This window comes from Hipposideros armiger, unplaced genomic scaffold (genome assembly GCF_001890085.2).
Source record: "Hipposideros armiger isolate ML-2016 unplaced genomic scaffold, ASM189008v1 scaffold_262, whole genome shotgun sequence".
NCBI classification, from domain to species: Eukaryota; Metazoa; Chordata; class Mammalia; order Chiroptera; family Hipposideridae; genus Hipposideros; species Hipposideros armiger.
Window position 1 is genome coordinate 625039 of NW_017731612.1, and position 13037 is coordinate 638075.

A 13037-nucleotide genomic window follows, 5' to 3' on the forward strand; every position below is an offset into this window, starting at 1 on the left:
TGTGTGGGTCCCCCCATCCTTCCGTGACTTCAGTGTGTGGATTTTTCTGGACACACACAGAAGGAAGCAAAAGTCTTTGCATTTATAACAAAAGGAGCCTCATCCATGTTCTTTATAGAATTTCATTCTACTTTCTAAGCCTTTTGGATATATATTTATTTACAATTTACATTTATCATCACCATTTTCAACAGAAATTAGCAAAAATTGTCTTAGATTGCAGACAAAAATAATACAAAAATTAAAACAACACTAGAACAGAAATGAAGACATTGGTATAAATAAAATAACTCTTAAGGACAAATTTTTGCCACCCTGCATATAAATGACACAAGGTATTTTGGGAACAGTGCATTATGAAGAAAATTAACTCAACAGATCTTGTTTATCTGCCTCAGCTATTTCAAAACCCATCTAATCTCCTATTTTGACTTGTAGTTTCCTGGTTAGTTTCATGGTGGATGCCCGCGGTGGGGCCATGAGAGGATGCAGACACAACGGGCTTCGCATCATCATACCCCCGCGGAAGTGTACGGCCCCCACACGGGTCACCTGCCGACTGGTCAAGCGCCACCGACTGGCAACGATGCCCCCGATGGTGGAGGGAGAGGGCCTGGCCAGCCGCCTGATCGAAGTCGGACCGTCGGGCGCTCAGTTCCTTGGGTAAGGGCTTCTGATAAACCTCCCACTTAGTCACCAGTGAGCTTGTGCCCGACAGCACTAGGATGGGATGGAAACAGGTACGTCAAAACGTTCTGGAGGAAGATCAGCCGCCAGGAAAGCTTTTAAAATCGGAAGTAGCACCTCAGTGCTGGACTCCGCTTCCATGGCTCTTATTGTAAAGTCAGTGAGTCCAGCATTCAGGTTAATTCATTCTTTCTCTTTGGAAGTGATAGCAGTGGCTGGACTTCCAGTGTGAATAGCCAATGGCATGTGTTTTTTGTTTTTCCTCTGAGACTTAAATGATACGGTCATAAGAAGAAATGTTACTCTATTCCAAACATAAAGTCTCGTGGTTATGAAATAATCGTTATCTTTACTTTGGAAAGCAGTTGTTGCTTTTATCCAGTGTCCACGAATTACGTGATATGTCTCTTCTGTTATCAAAATTGCTACCTTGGGTCTTAAAATCTCCACTTGCCTTCTATTTAGTCATAGTTTTCATTAAGATGGCAAATCAAGACTAACTTCCGCCATACTCATTTTAGCAGTTTTGAGCAGAAGCTAGCATTTCTTCTTTCATCTGTTTGTACGGCGGCTATTTTACGAAGTCAGATTTCAACATGCCAAGAAGTGAACAGCTTCCACTGAGAACTGATGAAAGGATGACGTTTTGGAGGGGGACACATTTCAAAACATTTTGAAACAAATCAATTGTGTTTAAGTCTAGTTATAGCAAGCCTTTGTGCTCGAAAACTAGGAGAAAATCCTGTTAATCGTGAACCCTTGCTTTGCCCATGTCATGTCGGGGAGAGGATTTCTTGCTTTAGAACCCAGGAAACGTTCTAAAGCCTCGTAATTTGGGGCGAACTGGGAACACTTTGTTCCAAATTACGTCGGCGCCTGGAAAGGGCTGTGTCTCTTTCCCAGTTTGAGAAAACACCTCCCGCCAGACAGACCCAGGGCTCAGCAGGAACCCGTGCCGCTCGGGGGCGCGTCAGAAAACGCCGTGTGGCCGGCGGAGCTCCCCACCCGCCGTTCCTGTCACAGTGGGTCCCAGTCCCCCCTCCGGCATGCTCAGGTCGTCTAGGCTTCTCAGGAACCTTCAGATCTGTGGAGGAATAGCCATGAAAACACCCGGCCTCTATGGAGCCTGAGTTTTCATTACATTCCCAGCAGCTTCGTCTTCTGTGGGGCACCGTTTTTCTTTTCCGGCTTGTGTCCTGGCAGTGAACCTAACTGGGGACAGGCCGACTCCCCGTTGCGCCCCATGCACGCGCCTCCATTGAGCACTCTGGGTCTCACTCCTTGCTCTGTGACCAATGGAGGGGGCAGGACCAAACCAGACTGCACCCTGGTGACCAGCGGGTGACACTGGGGTTCGGTGGAAAACACCCCTGAAGCTCACTTCTGTTCTTTCTTTCACTGCTGCTTTGGATGTGCTCAGTAAGCTGCACCTGCCAACGGCCCCTCCCCCACTTAATGAGGGAGAAAGTCTGGTCAGCCGCATCCTTCAGCTGGGGCCTCCTGGAACCAAATTCCTTGGGTAGGAGTGACTTCAAACCAACCGATGGCTGCTGGCCCCCATCCTCTCCTCCTGCAATATGATTTACCTTTTTGTCATTGTGCCCATGACATGTCCCTCTCTATGATTTAAATTCTGTATAACCTATCTTTAGTGGACCATTTCTGACCCCTGTGGTATGTGACTTTTGTTTTTGAGTGATGTTTTTCTATCTTTTCCCTTAAAGTGCTGTGACCTTCATTTTTGTTTAAAGCATGACATCCGCCTAGTTGTCCTGTGTGCTAGTTACAGTGTTGTTATGATGAACTTGGAGTCTGTATCAAAGCAACCTGGACTGAAAATGGAAAGCCTCTGGAAGCTTTGAGGGTGAATGCGACCTGAGTAGGACGCTGCATGCCCGGGCCTGAGTATCACGGGCACTGCACCTAGGGCTGGCGTGCTCAGTGGCCACGCGTGTGCACGCGCCTGTTGTGTCCCGAATGAAGGGAGGACAGGCCAGCCCACGAGTGCATGTCTCTGTAGGCCCCGAGGGGCCAACTTCTCTGACATCTCATCTACTTCCCATCGCATTATGCCGCAGATGAGCTGTTTCCCTCCCAAGCCATTCTGTCATTTTGCACCTTGTAGAAAGTGCCTTAGGCCATCGGCACACATTGTAGACATACATGCATGCACATTTCTTTGGTTAATGTGTCACACTTACGTTTATCAAAGGAGAAGTTCCAGAATGCCACATGCACTCACAGGGAAACAGCACTGGGCTTAAGGTGGCAGCATGTCCCCGAGGACCAGTGCCCCCGAGGTGGAGTGCTACTGTGCGACCATCCGCTGGCCGTGGGCTCGGAGGACGGCCCGCTATGTCCCTGTCCCCAGAAAGAGGAGAATTCCAGGTCACTTTGCAACAGACGGAGTCACGGTGCTTGTCTGCTGTTGGCTGGCTCCTGTCCACACTGAGTGTTCTGCCTTACTGTGCCAGGCCCGTGATCGTGGAGATCCCGCACTTCGCCGCCCTTCGAGGAAAGGAGAGGGAGCTGGTGGTCCTGCGCAGTGAGAACGGAGACAGCTGGAAAGAGCATTTCTGCGAGTACACTGAGGACGAGCTGAACGCGATCCTTAACGGCATGGACGAAGGTACTTCCTGTCATGTTTCGGAAGGACTCCGAGGCGGAAGCATGAAAATGATGCGTTTCTTCCTCATGACGGGGGGGTGGGGGTGGTGTGTGTGTGTGTGTGTGTGTGTGTGTGTGTGTGTGTCTGTGTCTGTGTGTCTGTGTGTCTGTGTGACTGTGTGTGTCTTTCGTGTAATTTTGCCACAGCAAGTATTCTGGATTGTTCCAGTGCAGATGAGTTAGATGGCACAATATATTTGGCTGTTCTGCTGTTGTTACATTTAGGAAAATAAAATCCAAATCCTTTAAATAGTAAATACCTCATTTTAGTAGTGAGATGATAAAGCATGCTCCATCTTTACTGTAAAATTTTTTCAGACCTAAAACACGAGATAGAACAGATATTGTTTCATAACAAAATGAACTGATACTGGATGATAACGCCATGATTTTTAAAAATGAAAGCTGAGATGTTTAAGACACTGAGAAAAAGTGGTGGGCTTGCTGCTGGAAACTTGCACGTGCCCATAACTAGTGCATCACAGGATAATGTAATTTGTTTTGAACTTTCTATTATTAAGGATATAGGAAGATGAAGTTCAGATTTGTGCATGTAGTTGAAAGAGGCTTACCAGGTCGAATCACACACACGCCCAGACACAGCGGAGGGACGTGCTCCCTGAGGGCCGCCCGTGCTCTCCAAACCGCAGGGCTGGTTGGGGCCGGCAGCCGCAGGCTGAAGCATGTCAGTTTGAAGCGAGGGTGTGGCTTGTGCTTGGACCTCCTTGGGTCCCAGTCCTCGTGTCAGGAGACGTGTTCCCCTCTCAGCTACCACACAGACAGGCAGGTCTTCATCTAAGTGCCGAGGGCACACCCAGTCCCGTACCGGGCGGTGCTCAGCTGTGTAGCTGTTCCTTCCAGACGACTGGCAGCCGCGTGGGGTGTGGCAGCTGCCTCTGTGTCCCCTCTGCATCCTGCCCAGCTCCAGTGACAATAGAGGTCAGACCGACCTGGTGTGAGGGGCGGATGGGAGAAGACATTTTTAGGTCAGTCTTTCCAGCAAGAGTGAAGGGACTGGGACTGTCACTTATCAGGCTGGCCCCATGCCACCATCTGCTTGGAACCATTTCTGTTGCCTACACTGAGGTTTACCTGTCACCAGCCCCGTGTGAGCATGGGTGTGTCGTCCGTGTGGGCACCCACTCTTAAATTTTCCGCATAGGTAGAAAGCTTGTTTCAAACCAGAATCAGTTTTGTGTGATTTGGGGTTGCTCTGTGTGGAAATAGGTTCTTTTCTGGCATATACTGGCTGTGCCGTGCGTTGTCTCCCGTTATGTGTGACCAGCCCCCGGGGCGCTGCACTTACTGCCCACTTCTGCGCAGGCAAGAAAACAGTCCTGCCTCACATGGGGGACTGCTGGTGACTTCTGAAATTGAGTGGCTTTCCATAATCCCTTACCATTCAGTGATCCACCTGATTCCAGTTTTCTACACTTTAAAGCAGTCTGTTTTCTTGCCCTCCATGTCTGCATTAATGCAATTTATAAAAAGCCTGTGATCGCATCCTCCTGATGTTACGTATGTTTGGGAAGCTAATGGTTTCAGGGGGATATTGAAACCCTGAATTCATATTCCCTGGGTTTTTTTTTTTTAACATCCACAGTGACTGTCTGAGAGACAGTCAGCCCCCTGGAGTAAACACACAAACACAATTCTTACTCTTACAAGACACATTCTCTATTCCTACACTGTCCCCCCTGAGAACTGAAAGGGCCACATTTCTTCTTAAAACCACCATAAGTGGTTTGGAGGTAACTTTGGGATTTGCAAAGAAAAGGCGTGGACAATTTCGGTCCCTCCCGTGAACCAGGAGTAGAGCAGATTGCTTTCACTAGTTTTGCCCTAAAGCCCCTCCGGCCCCGGGCGGCCAGGAACCCTGTGCCTGGAGACAGATGCTTTTCTTTCACGTGCCCTGCAAAGACCTGTCCCCACAAAGAAACTGCAGACAGGTCTTGAAAGGCGGCAGGTTTTTCTCATGGGGTTAGGATGCCCTTGCTCTTAACTATTCCTGTTACAAAGAAAAAAAGCAGGGCGTGGGGCTGCGGGCGCCTGGCGAGCTCGGTGGTGTCGCTGTCCGCAGTGCTGGACAGCGCCGAGGACCTGGACCGGAAGCGCATCTGCCGCATCGTCACGCGCGACTTCCCGCAGTACTTCGCCGTGGTGTCGCGCGTCAAGCAGGACAGCCACCTGATCGGGCCCGAGGGCGGCGTGCTGAGCAGCACGGTGGTGCCGCAGGTGCAGGCGGTGTTCCCCGAGGGCGCGCTGACCAAGCGGATCCGCGTGGGCCTGCAGGTAGGCCGCGTGGGCGCCGCGGGGGGCTGGGCGGGGTCAGAGACCAGCTGGTCCAGGGGCTGATGCTGCCGGCCAGCGGGGTGCCGTGGGCCTCCTGGGCCGCGCGATGCTTTCTGTGCCGCGTACCGGTGCTGCGTCACCGTTCCCCACTGGAAGCCACCAGACTGGCTGGTGCACTGAGTGACAAGTTTACATGCAATAGAGCTGTTGCTTATTGAAATTCTTATCTTTGCAAAGGCTCAGCCTATGCACGGTGAGCTGGTTAAGAAGATCCTGGGCAACAAAGCCACCTTCAGCCCAATAGTCACTTTGGAACCTAGAAGGAGAAAATTCCATAAGCCAATCACCATGACCATCCCTGTCCCCAAAGCTGTGAGTGACGTCATGCTGAATGGCTTTGGAGGAGAAGCACCAACCCTGAGATTACTGTGCAGCATAACAGGTGAGTCGCACGTGAGGATGCGAGTAGAACATTCTGAAAGAAGAAACTTATGTCCTCGTCACATTGGATGACCGGTGTCATGAGACGCCAGTAGGGCTCTGTGACTCAGTCCAGGAAGAGTGTCCTCATTAAGCAGGGAACAGAAGGTGAGGTGAAATGAACTGATACTTACTGATGGAGTCTGTGTGGCAGCTTGGAGACACGTCAATGCTTTGTCACTTGAACCTCACAGGAACCCTGTCAGGAGACTTAACCCCACTTTACTGAAAAGGAACCGAGGGTGAGCGAAGTTCCATGAGACTTGCCGGCATTTACCATAAATGTTTGCAGAGTAGGGACTCGAACCCAAGCCCATCACCTCTGAAGCCTCACTGCGGATATCATTTTATATCTGGGGAAAAACACCATCTTGAAAAATTAGACCCAGTAGTTCAAACCTAACTCTTCTGTCTAGGAGTTGGTTTTATTTTTACCATTGATCTGTTGCAATAACTTGGGAAAAACAATGTAAAGGTTTTTAATGATTAACTGGATTTTGGTCTTTTCCATTGGAAGCCGTGATGGCTTTCAGACAACCACTAAACTCCTGACACGGCCAGAACACCGGTCGTCCCTGCGCAGCACCAGATGGTGAGGTCACCGCCTGACTGCTCTTGTCCTTACTCACCAGTAGCTGTGTGACACCGGCGTGCGGGAATGTTCATGCCGGTGTCAGCAGGAATAGTGGCCGTCCCCACTTGTCCAGGACTTGTGGGAAGTTCTCCTCCGTGTTGGCAGGCGTGGTCTCTCTCTTGTTGTCCTCTCTCATTCTCCCTTCTTAGTAATGATTTCTCTGCACTTAAGCTAGCAAACCATTGAGACTTTACCCCCTCAGTTTAATAGTAACATGGAGAATTTAAAATGGGCTAAAATGAGCGTAGGGGGAGCTCTTACACGCCCTTCATGGGCTCTTTCCCGGATTCTCATTGCTGGATCTTAGCTAGCATTCCTGGGTCTTTCCCATACTTTTTGGTCAACGTGTATAAGATTACCCTTCTGTCTCGGGCCACATAATGGCCTGGCAGTGAGATGAGGGAAACTGCCCAGACACGCCCGCCTCGTCGGCGATCACGTGTAGATACCCCAGATGGGCCTCGATGCCATCAGCCCTGCGTCTTCACATGAATTTGTACTAAACCACCTCTTAGATTTAGTTATGGATTTAGAAATTATGTTAACGGTGTTAGGACATTTGTGTCGTGCTCTGTTATATAGTTCTGCTAAGACTTCGTACACGGAGGCTACTAACTAGAATAAGTTTCCATGCCGTTTCTCTAATAACTCCCTTTAAGAAACTTTAGAATCACGATTTCTCTTTGTCTCAAACTCATATTCCTCTACGCCAACTGGGTTTCCCAGTAGGAATGAAAGTTGTCAGTAGTCTCTGTGGCGATTTTTCAATGCACAGAGGCCTTCCTTGGGCATTCGTCCATTTGTCCATTCACTGCAGTACTTACTGATCTCTTAATATTTTCCAAGCAATTTTTTTTGCCAACTTTCAATTGCAAATTGAGAGAAAATTTTATTTCATGAAAATAATTGCATAAAATATGAAGTTTAGGAAGAAGAGAACATCTGGGTGTTTTCATTATTTTAACAAAGCATTCAACTCCTTTCTTGGTCAAGACTTTTTAAAATCACCAACTGTATACAATTCATACTTATCTTCAGAGTCGAGCGATCACAATAAGATTCAGAATGTCAGGCAGAGACTAGAATACTTAGTAATTTGAAGCAGTTGTTCAAATAAACTCCCTTCAATTCAGTTCTTTGGAAGGTGGTGGCCTGTTTGTTCTCCCTGTTGGTTTTTAGGATGCAGTTTTTAGCCATTTTGTTTCCAGTGTGTCGTTGTGAGGGGTGGGTGGGTTTCTGCTGCTGAGCACAGCCAGACCACAGACATGATTTTACAACCTGAGGTCTGGAGTGTTGCCCAGTTTTTTCCAACAATCCTATTATTTTAGGTGGAACCACTCCTGCCCAATGGGAAGATATTACAGGGACTACACCATTAACATTTGTCAACGAATGTGTTTCCTTCACGACCAATGTGTCTGCCAGGTATGGTCACACAGCACAGAAAAGCCCACTGTGACATTGCCTGCCCCCTCCCCCCAATGTCTTTTGTTTGTTTTGCTTCTTGCATTCTTTAAAAGTGAATTTTTTTGGTTTGGTTTTAAATACAGTCTGCATTTACGCTGATATTTTACACTAGACCAGGGGTCGGCACACTTTTGAGATGGAAGAGCCAATCCTGTACCTCACAACAATTTAAAAATTACTCGAGAGCCATAAAACAAATGAAATCACCATTATGTGAATAATACCCTTTAAGAGTTTTATAAATGAAACTATGATAGTTTTATTTTCATTTTCAGTTTTACTTCAGAGCCACGTGTACACACCCAAAGAGCCGCATGTGGCTCGCGAGCTGCAGTTTGCCGACCCCTGCGCTAGACCCTACCAGCTAATTTAACTGATGATTCAGTAACCGAGTCCAGCCAGGCAGATCAAAACCTAAGGAAAGGAAGTGACTGCGTGACCCTGACTGGTTTTAGCAGCCACTGCTGCTTTTGCCGGTCCCAAAGGTCGTAGGAACGATGCATTTCCTGCCGCCAACAAGCTAGCCTGCACTACATTTTCAACAGGGTGACTCAACCCCAGAGCCAACTGTGGTTTGCAGAAGCAGTTCGAGGTTGCACTGGTGCCCACGTCTGACACTGACTTCTTACCCTCTGCGTGTCCCACTTCTCGAACACACTGGCGCTGCCCATTGCTAGTCCATATGCACACACTGGTTCAGTTTATTATGACCTAATGCATTAATAATGGATTGCTGGCACTTTCCCAGTCGTTTCGTTTTATTACAGCTTTGTGCCTTCAGTGGGCCATGAGGACTTGCCCATTTTACAGATGGCAGAACAGAAGCTGACAGTGGTTAAAGCTAAAGTCCTGATCAGGGGGAAGGAGGAGACAGAAAGGCAGGAGCGATTCGGTGAGAGGCCGGGCATGGCATTGGTAGTTGGTGTCGTGGCACGCGCTGCTCTGCCAGCCAGCAGCAGCCTGTGTGTCAGCCTGCCCTGTCCTGAGAGAGAGAGAGACAGAGAGAGAGAGAGAGAGAGAGAGAGAGAGAGAGAGAGAGAGGAACCCTCAGAAATGTTTGAAGACTACGGGAAGTGAGTCCAGGAAGGAGAGATGATTGATGGATAAAGGTTTCAGAGCACGCGGGTGTGGAGTAAACCTTTGCAAGTGTATAAGTTGAGATGATGTCCATCTGACGTCCTTGACTTTCTGGGTGGTGTCGGCCTTCCTGGGGCCCGAATGGAGGGGAGTCGGGAGTGTTGTGCAGGTTAGTGAGCGTCACACCACCGGACGAAACGATGCTGGGATGAAGTCGCTAAGCGGTGCACAGACTTGTGAGGCTACAAGTCAGAAAGTAGGCATGCCGCCAGGGATGTCTTCTAGGAGTTCCGTTCAGTGGCGTTTACAAGATCTGGAGCAAGATGGTTGTTGGACTGATGCAGCCTTAGGGACTGGAGAGGTTTTTGGAGAAGAATGATGAGACGAGGAAAAGCTGGGTAGGTTTTATTGGAAAGAGTTCAGGAAATGAAAGGACTGGGAGGTGCCCAAGGGAACCAGGACCGCCTGCGGCGATGTCCTTGTCACAGTGTCCGGTACGTCGCTTGTGCCACCGAAAGACGCTGGGCGCAGAGGCAGAGCTCAGCAGGCTGGCACTCGGAGGGCAGCTGCAGGCACAGGGTGGGCTTGCTGGCCTCACGCCTGCCCCTCCCCGCTCCTCCCTGCCACCGCCACCCGCCTCCCCTCCTGGCCTCTCTGCCTCCCTTTTCTCTCATTGTCTCCCGTCTCCCTTCTTTTCATAAGAAGCACTTAACGCCTACTTTGATCATAATGAAGGAACTGGTTTTGTTTGTTTTCGCCCGATGTCCTTGGGATTTCAGATAACTGACCTTCTTTCATGCGTAGGTTCTGGCTGATAGATTGCAGACAAATCCAGGAATCCGTGGCCTTTGCATCCCAAGTGTATAGAGAGATTATCTGCGTACCATATATGGCCAAATTCGTCGTGTTTGCCAAGTCGCACGACCCCATTGAAGCCAGGTTGCGATGTTTCTGCATGACCGATGACAAGGTGGACAAGACCCTGGAACAGCAAGAAAACTTTGCCGAGGTGGCCAGAAGCCGGGACGTGGAGGTACGTAGTTACAGAACAGTTGATGTCAACGTGTTGCTCATAACTTTATCAACAGAGTATATTTAAATAGTACTTAATAAGCAGAGTCCTAACTAAATAAGACCAGTCCATGTCATTCGTGATCAGGTAGAAGGTGACGGTCCAGTCCGGCATCAGCCATCTTGGACCCGTCCTGTAGGGCTGTTCTCAGGTAAAGGACGGAAAGGTTGTCGTGGAAAAAATGATGATTTATGATAAAGTATGTATGTCCCTGTAACAGTTCAGGTGTTTTATCTTTCCTTGTTGTTCTTAGTAATTTTTTGTAGTAAAGAAAACAGTCATATCCTTTTTTAAATGTGAAACTGCAATGCCAGGCTTTTCTGTGTTACTTTTTTTTATTTCAGAGTTTTTCATCAGTGTCGGCCTCTGGATACTGCAGTCGAGGACCCTGACTCATTGTGATGGCAAAATTACCTGATCAGAAATTTAAGCTTAGGATTTAAAGATATATTGGTTTTGGCAGGTGGTGTGATGCGGTGTTAGATGTGAGGGCAGCAACGTTAAATGCCACCAAGCACTCAAAGGTTCCTATTACATAAGAAGAGGGGACGCTGGGGACAGGCTTTGTCACAGACGAGACAGAATGTCAGCAAGTTAGAGATTGTTGTGTGTAGATTTTAATGTTTCAAGGGGTACCACCACTTCTTTATGTCAATAAATAATAATTGCAGCTATTATATTTGTATTTTTCCCTGTTTTCACCAGGTATTAGAAGGAAAACCCATCTATGTGGATTGTTTTGGCAACCTGGTGCCATTAACCAAGAGTGGCCAGCATCATATATTCAGTTTTTTTGCCTTCAAAGAAAACAGACTTCCTCTCTTTGTCAAGGTAATATCTACGTGGAATTTGGTCATGCATTTTATTCAAGATCACATAAGAATATGACTTCCTTTATAGGAGAGAATATTTGCACTTCAGTCATTCCAGTGATTTTTTAAAACCACATCTATAACATTTTAAAGTCCTATAAAACCAGTCATTTTTATTTTACGAGATTACCCCAGACAGGGCTGTAGCCTGGGTTTGCGTTCATGAATTCACTCAGCAAACGCCTGTGGAGACACCTCAGTGCACCATGGTTTTGTGGTGTGTGTTCAGGGACTTTCATCCCAGTCAGGAGTTTGCAGTGACATATGCAGGTTTCACTCTGGATTCCAGGTCTGAGGATGGACCAAAATATCAGAATGAGAGATTCATGAAATAAAAGGAAAGAATAAGTTTGTTCAGCTCGATTTCTCCAGCCACTTGTTTTTTTTCTCGTTTCTCACAACGTATTTCATGAATCTGGAGGTCCCAGTGCCCAGTCCCCATGGGACAGGAGCTGGTCCATGAGCTGTTTCCTGTCCTGCTGCTCATGACTCATTCCCAAATAGACCATCTTCAGTGATTCCGTTATCTTAAACGCTCACAATTCCCCCAAGCACGTGTCTAGAAACCTCTTTTCGCTGTTTTGGGTCCAAGTTCTTCAAGTCCTCTCCCGAGCCTCTCGTGCCATTTCTGGTCGATGGTTTTTGCCTGATTAAAGTAAGTTCTTGCAGATCACAGTGAGCAGAAATGGCTGAGGGGCGATGGGTCTGTTTATCACCAGCAGCTGTGTAACTAAGCTGACAGCTGATACCTTGATGTACAAAAATCATTCTACAAACAACCCAACACAAAAGGACTTCGATAGACTTCTCCAGTGAAGGTACACCCGTGGCCAATACGCACATGAAAAGGCACTCAACAGCTTTGGGAAATTCAAATTGAAACCGCAGTGAGATACCGCTTCCTCCCATTAGGATGGCTGTTCTCAAAAAGAGAAAAACCAGACAATAACCTGTGTTGGCGAGGATGTGGAGAAACCGGGGCCCTGATGCTTGGCTGGTGGGGCGTGGATGGTGCTGCTGCCGAGGGCAGCCGTGTGCCGAGTCCTCAGAACTCAGAGACTCAGCACAGGACCCAGCAGGCACACATCTCGGTCGGCACCCCAAAGGATTTGAAGCAGGAACACAAACGGTTACTTTCACACCCATGTTCATAAAAGCATTCCTCACCAAAAGCTGGAAACATTGCAAATACCCACTGACAGATGAATGGATAAAGAAACATGGTTCATACGTGCACTGGTGTTTCTCAGCCTTACAAAGGCAGGAGATCCTGACACGCTCCAGCACGGATGGACCTTGGGGACACTGTGCTGAGAGAAATAGGCCAGTCATAGGAGGACAGATACTATGTGACTCTGTATGAGGCCCTGGGGGAGGCAGGCGTGGAGCCAGAAGGTGGAATCCAGGTCACGAGGGGCTGGAGGGGGTGGAGGCTGGGGTTGCTGGGCAGGGGGCACCGCTCCTGTCTGGGATGACGGAGAATTCTGTGTAGTAGGAGTCTGTGAATGTGCTGAGGCCACCGACATGTACACTTAAAAATGGGACGTGTGACAATGGAAATGGTACATTTAGTTATGTATATTTCACCACAGTTTTTCTTTTTAAAGCCAAATGATTTTTTTAAAAAGTCATTTAAAGTGATCGTAGGAAAGGGAAAAAGAAGCAGCCTCAGAATCTTTACTTAGCATTCTGAAATGAATTTTATTTTTCCCCAGTTCTTTTGAGTGTCATCTACAAGGTGTGATCAAAACATGGTGAATGTTTAAATAAAAAAATTATTACAGTAAAA

The 13037-nt window shown here is 47.9% G+C and overlaps 1 protein-coding gene across 22 annotated transcripts in view; it reads left to right on the forward strand.

Moving 5' to 3' along the window:
- Positions 1-13037, forward strand: part of ANK2 (ankyrin 2) — a 284146-nt gene that overhangs the window by 238757 nt on the left and 32352 nt on the right. For 19 of the 22 annotated variants that reach the window (XM_019656561.1, XM_019656546.1, XM_019656560.1 and 16 more), the window contains 8 exons: positions 439-663; positions 2108-2206; positions 3162-3316; positions 5435-5646; positions 5884-6088; positions 8089-8185; positions 10109-10337; positions 11082-11207. In XM_019656561.1, coding sequence (XP_019512106.1) covers positions 439-663; positions 2108-2206; positions 3162-3316; positions 5435-5646; positions 5884-6088; positions 8089-8185; positions 10109-10337; positions 11082-11207 — 1348 coding nt within the window. The remainder of the gene's footprint in view (positions 1-438; positions 664-2107; positions 2207-3161; positions 3317-5434; positions 5647-5883; positions 6089-8088; positions 8186-10108; positions 10338-11081; positions 11208-13037) is intronic. The other 3 variants (XM_019656557.1, XM_019656562.1, XM_019656568.1) reach the window with 1 other exon arrangement.